This window comes from Embiotoca jacksoni, unplaced genomic scaffold, assembly GCF_022577435.1.
Source record: "Embiotoca jacksoni isolate LCO1_2020_lvr unplaced genomic scaffold, fEmbJac1.0.p SCAF_8, whole genome shotgun sequence".
NCBI lineage: Eukaryota > Metazoa > Chordata > Actinopteri > Embiotocidae > Embiotoca > Embiotoca jacksoni.
The window spans coordinates 9,123,702-9,127,861 of NW_027185436.1; the positions used below are offsets into that span (position 1 = coordinate 9,123,702).

Genomic DNA, 4,160 nt, shown 5'->3' on the forward strand with positions numbered 1-4,160 from the left:
TTAAAATGAATTGGACCGGTCTAATGGGAACACATAGAAATACATCAGAGTCAGATATGTTGCCCTTGAGCATGTTTGGATTTTAATTAAACAAATTCTTCATAATTAAGAGTACCATATTGTGCTGATACCATACATCAGGTGGCGATTGATCGTCCAAGAGGAAAAAGAAGGCTTTTGTTTGTCGAGCACAGCACCTGCTTTTGAACCGAGTTTGAAATGTGTTGAAGCGGTTGTATTGAGATAAAAAATGAAGAGAGTTGATCTTTACACTGTCAGAATAAGACACAGAGAGCAGGAACTCATAAAACACTGATTGCCGTCATTATGAGTTGAGGATATGCCAGTGGATATCCGCAAGGATGTGTTCACTCAGTCAGCCAGACATTACCTGTCGGCCATAACAGCTTAATGCCCCATTCAGCTGTTTAGTAATGTCAGGGGTTACTTCTGATCAGTGGCAGTTTATCCCCTTTAAATATGTTGCTAAGAGGACGATCTAGGTTTTAGCTGAAATTGTTTATGTTTCACAGATATAATGTCTAATAGCTATGAGCATGATTATATGAATATATTCCACTAAAGTACATCATTAAAACAGTGTCAACAGACTTCATTTATAATGTGCATGAAACTGCATAAGCTACAGCGTTGCAGTAACTGCTCCTCTAGCACTTTTATTGCCAGGTGTGCTTCACAGAGTATATCTGTTAAAACAGTTTGTTTGGACACCTCATGATGTCATACACAGCAAGCATGTGCACATTCAGCACAGCCTGGAGGGACTTTGTTTTTGCCTCAGCTGTCGGACATTTTTACCGGACCACAGTACACAGCTATATAACAGTAACATACTGAATGGATCACCAAATAATTTAGGTTTGTAACCAAAATAAAACCACTTATTCATAATTTGTTGGCTTTCTCTCGCCATACATTTTCTTTTTTGCCCTAACTTTGTCAGGTCACAAGACATACAGGGCACTTTATGCCAATCTGCAGTGTGGACAGAAACTGGAAGCCTTCATCATCAATTTAAATTGACCTTTTACCCCGATTTTAATATTACTATCTGTTTTCTGTTGTTTTATCTTTTGTCTGATTTTGTAGTTTTTAATCTTCAACTTTTTATGCAAGTGTTTTTCAAGAAAGGTTTTTCAAAATTTATGGGAATCTCCCTGTTAAATTACAAAAAAGAATTACAAATTGAATTTACAAGTATATAAGATAATCGTAGTGGGCTGAGGTTTACAGATACTGTCCATGAAACTGTAGTAAAAAGTAATATGGTTTAGTAGTACTCTGTTCAAGTCAGATGAAACGTGTGCTGCTCTCACATCTCTTTTTCACTTAAACTACTTTCTACTCATTGTTGTGTAATAATACAGTTTTATTGTTGTCAAAACAACTTTTTCCCAGAAGGACAAGGCCATGACGTAGTCAGCTTAATTGGTTACAACCCTGAGTGACTTTCATCCTACTGAAATGATATCACTCTTCCTTGTAAGAAGATTTACTTTTATAACTATGAATTTTTCAAATTTTCGAAACATATTTTGACAATTTTTTAAAAGACATTGTCATTATTTTACAAAGCAAAAAAACAAGCCCTCCAAAGGTTGGCTATATATTAAGGTTAGGTTAGGTTAGGTTAGGTTAGGTTAGGTTAGGTTAGGTAGTTACTTTATTAATCCCCGAGGGGAAAGAAACATTTAGAACCAAAGCAATATAATGACACAGTACTGGTTTAGCAACATGATAATTTCACTGTATAACACAAATCACCCCAGAGCAGGGGTAGCATTGTTCACTTGGATACACTCAGCTACATCATACTTACATATAAGAGTGTTTGATTTTAAAAGTGCACAAACTGAAGCTACAGTGCAGATAAAAATAAGTTCTCTCTGTTATTTCGACATCCATGGATCCAACTGGATTAACACTCTCTCGGTTTGTCACATACAAAAGTGCAGCTAATCCCTGTGAGACCACAGAAAAAAATACAGTTCATCCCAACAGGCCATACCTCTGCCTGTTACAAAGATGATGCCAACACGTCTCTGTGGTCCATCATTTGGCAGTCGAGTTGTCCAACCTCACGAGCCATTTACAGTCTTTCTGAAACTTTCTCTTTGAGCTCAGTCTGGACGACATGTCAACATTCCTCCATTTTCTCTCAACCATTGAGGCAAAAGCTGTTCTTTCCTCAGTATGCAGACAGTACCTCCGTCTGCTCCTCTGCATCCATCTGCCCCTGCTGAATATGCTCAACCTGACTGTATCGTGGTGGTTGTTCCCAGCTCCACGTGCAGTTTGGGGCCTCTGAACTGTCATGGTTGTACAATGGAGGAGCCAGACTCACCACCATTTCCACTCCATCGACTACGACCACACACTCAGGACAGACCTGGTTTCCCTGGGACTCTTCATAAGAGGGAGGAAAGAAACTCGGTCTGCAGAGGGAAGACATGATTTATTAGGGATGTTAGTTTAGTTCAGTTTTGTTTAAAAGTGACAAACCACATCTACCAACAGACAAATGAGAGCTGAAAAATGTCATCTGTTGTCCCTGGACAATTGTTAAAAAATGCACACGCAACAAAAAGCTGAGATAACATCTATAAAAAAAAAATTATGAAACATTCCAAACATTTTTCTTGTACAAGTATTTTTTTTATTTACATAGAAACAAACTGCCTAAATGTTCTTTATTATACAAATAGTAGGCTTGTTTGGGAGTTATAAAATTCTATTTTTAACACAAACTAAAAAGTTTTATCACCTTTGTCACCGTCTCACAAACACATTTTCAAAGAGTTAGCAGCAGCACTCATAAGTGATTTTACCTTTCTACTGTGAAGACTTGGATGTGCTCACGTCCTCCTCTCTGGTACATCTTGCTCTTCATGCTGTGGCAGATGCTCCAGAAGACCCAGACAAGCATCACCAGCAAGCCGAAGACAATTGTGATGTAGACAGGACTGTCCCCCAGAGCGTACTTGGTCTGCTGGGACACCAAGTAGGCCCCCATAAATGTCAATGCAAATCCCACAGCAGGCAGAACCATACGGACCAGGGACCACAGCTGCTTCTTCACATGCATGGTCATTTAACTCACTTGTTGCTTCTTTACTGGAGTTTACAGGTGCCTTTTCTTTGTTTCCTCTAATGGAGAGAAGTTCCTTCACAAGTTTACCTGACACTAATATCAGACAAGAGGTACTTATTTCAGAATTTATTGGAAGAGTCTTGTAGTATCTCTTTGGTTTCTATTCAGGATGAGATAGTGCTACACTCAGCTGTAATATAAATGAATACCCACACCAAGTTTGACTACCAACAAAAGTGTCTGCAGCGATGGGTGTGTGTGAGCTGTCCTGCCTCTTTAGACAGAAGGGGATGTGTCTGAGATGTTCCTGCCTCCTGGTTGTATATTAACACTATTAATCTGGGGTCAGAAGAATGAGAGATAGCCCTGGTGGTGAGGGAAAAACAACCAGAGAGAATCCTTCAGGCTGAGAGCTGATAAGACAACAACAGACTAAACTTAGCAGAGAAGCATCGACTTTAAAATCCACATGTTCCGTAGATTTCATAATGATGGATTTGATTTTGATTCTCAATTTGTGAACTGATTTAATTTGCTGGTGGTGAAGACTATAGGTCAGTGGTTACCAGCATGGTAATATGGTGTAAATCTGCAGGGTCTCCAGATGTATGAGTATTAAAATGAAATAATCTGTTACACATATTATTTCTATTTATTGTTTTATTCCTCTGAAATACTAGATTTAACATCTTCAGGTCCCAGAAAATCTCTCAAAATAGACTCAAGACAAAGACATTCCGTAGAACTGATCACAATTCATGTCCATAACGTGTATGGCTGAGGTCACTTGGAGCAATAAATTGTTCTGTAAGGAGTGTCAAAGTTGACCTACTGTCAACCAAACTGCACACAAATAACCATGCTGAGTTTATTTATGATGCTGCAAACAGAAAGGCAGTTTAAACTTACATGTTTGATGAATTAAATTTAAAGTTTTTTCAATTATTCAGCACAAACCTACAACACTATTACAAACCATGGTACAAACAGTACAGGCCAGTTACTCAAATGTCTTCTTTTATTTTTGTATTCTTTTAAAAATGGTTTT

The 4,160-nt window shown here is 38.2% G+C and overlaps 1 protein-coding gene across 1 annotated transcript; it reads right to left on the bottom strand.

Moving 5' to 3' along the window:
- Window positions 1-2,209: 2,209 nt before the first annotated feature.
- On the bottom strand, window positions 2,210-3,106 carry LOC138191616 (transmembrane protein 252-like). The gene is made up of 2 exons (XM_069138522.1): window positions 2,850-3,106; window positions 2,210-2,456 (listed from the first exon to the last, which is right to left on the bottom strand). Exons 1-2 carry the CDS (start codon window positions 3,104-3,106, stop codon window positions 2,210-2,212), a joined length of 504 nt encoding a protein of 167 aa, XP_068994623.1.
- Between the last annotated feature and the right edge of the window lie 1,054 nt (window positions 3,107-4,160).

Bases quoted from the DNA above. Each gene is read 5' to 3' on its own strand.
- LOC138191616 (XM_069138522.1), bottom strand. From the start codon at position 3,106: ATGCATGTGAAGAAGCAGCTGTGGTCCCTGGTCCGTATGGTTCTGCCT. The intron at 2,457-2,849 runs GTAAAATCACTT...TTCCCTCTGCAG, and splicing joins CAAGTCTTCACAGTAGAAAG to ACCGAGTTTCTTTCCTCCCT.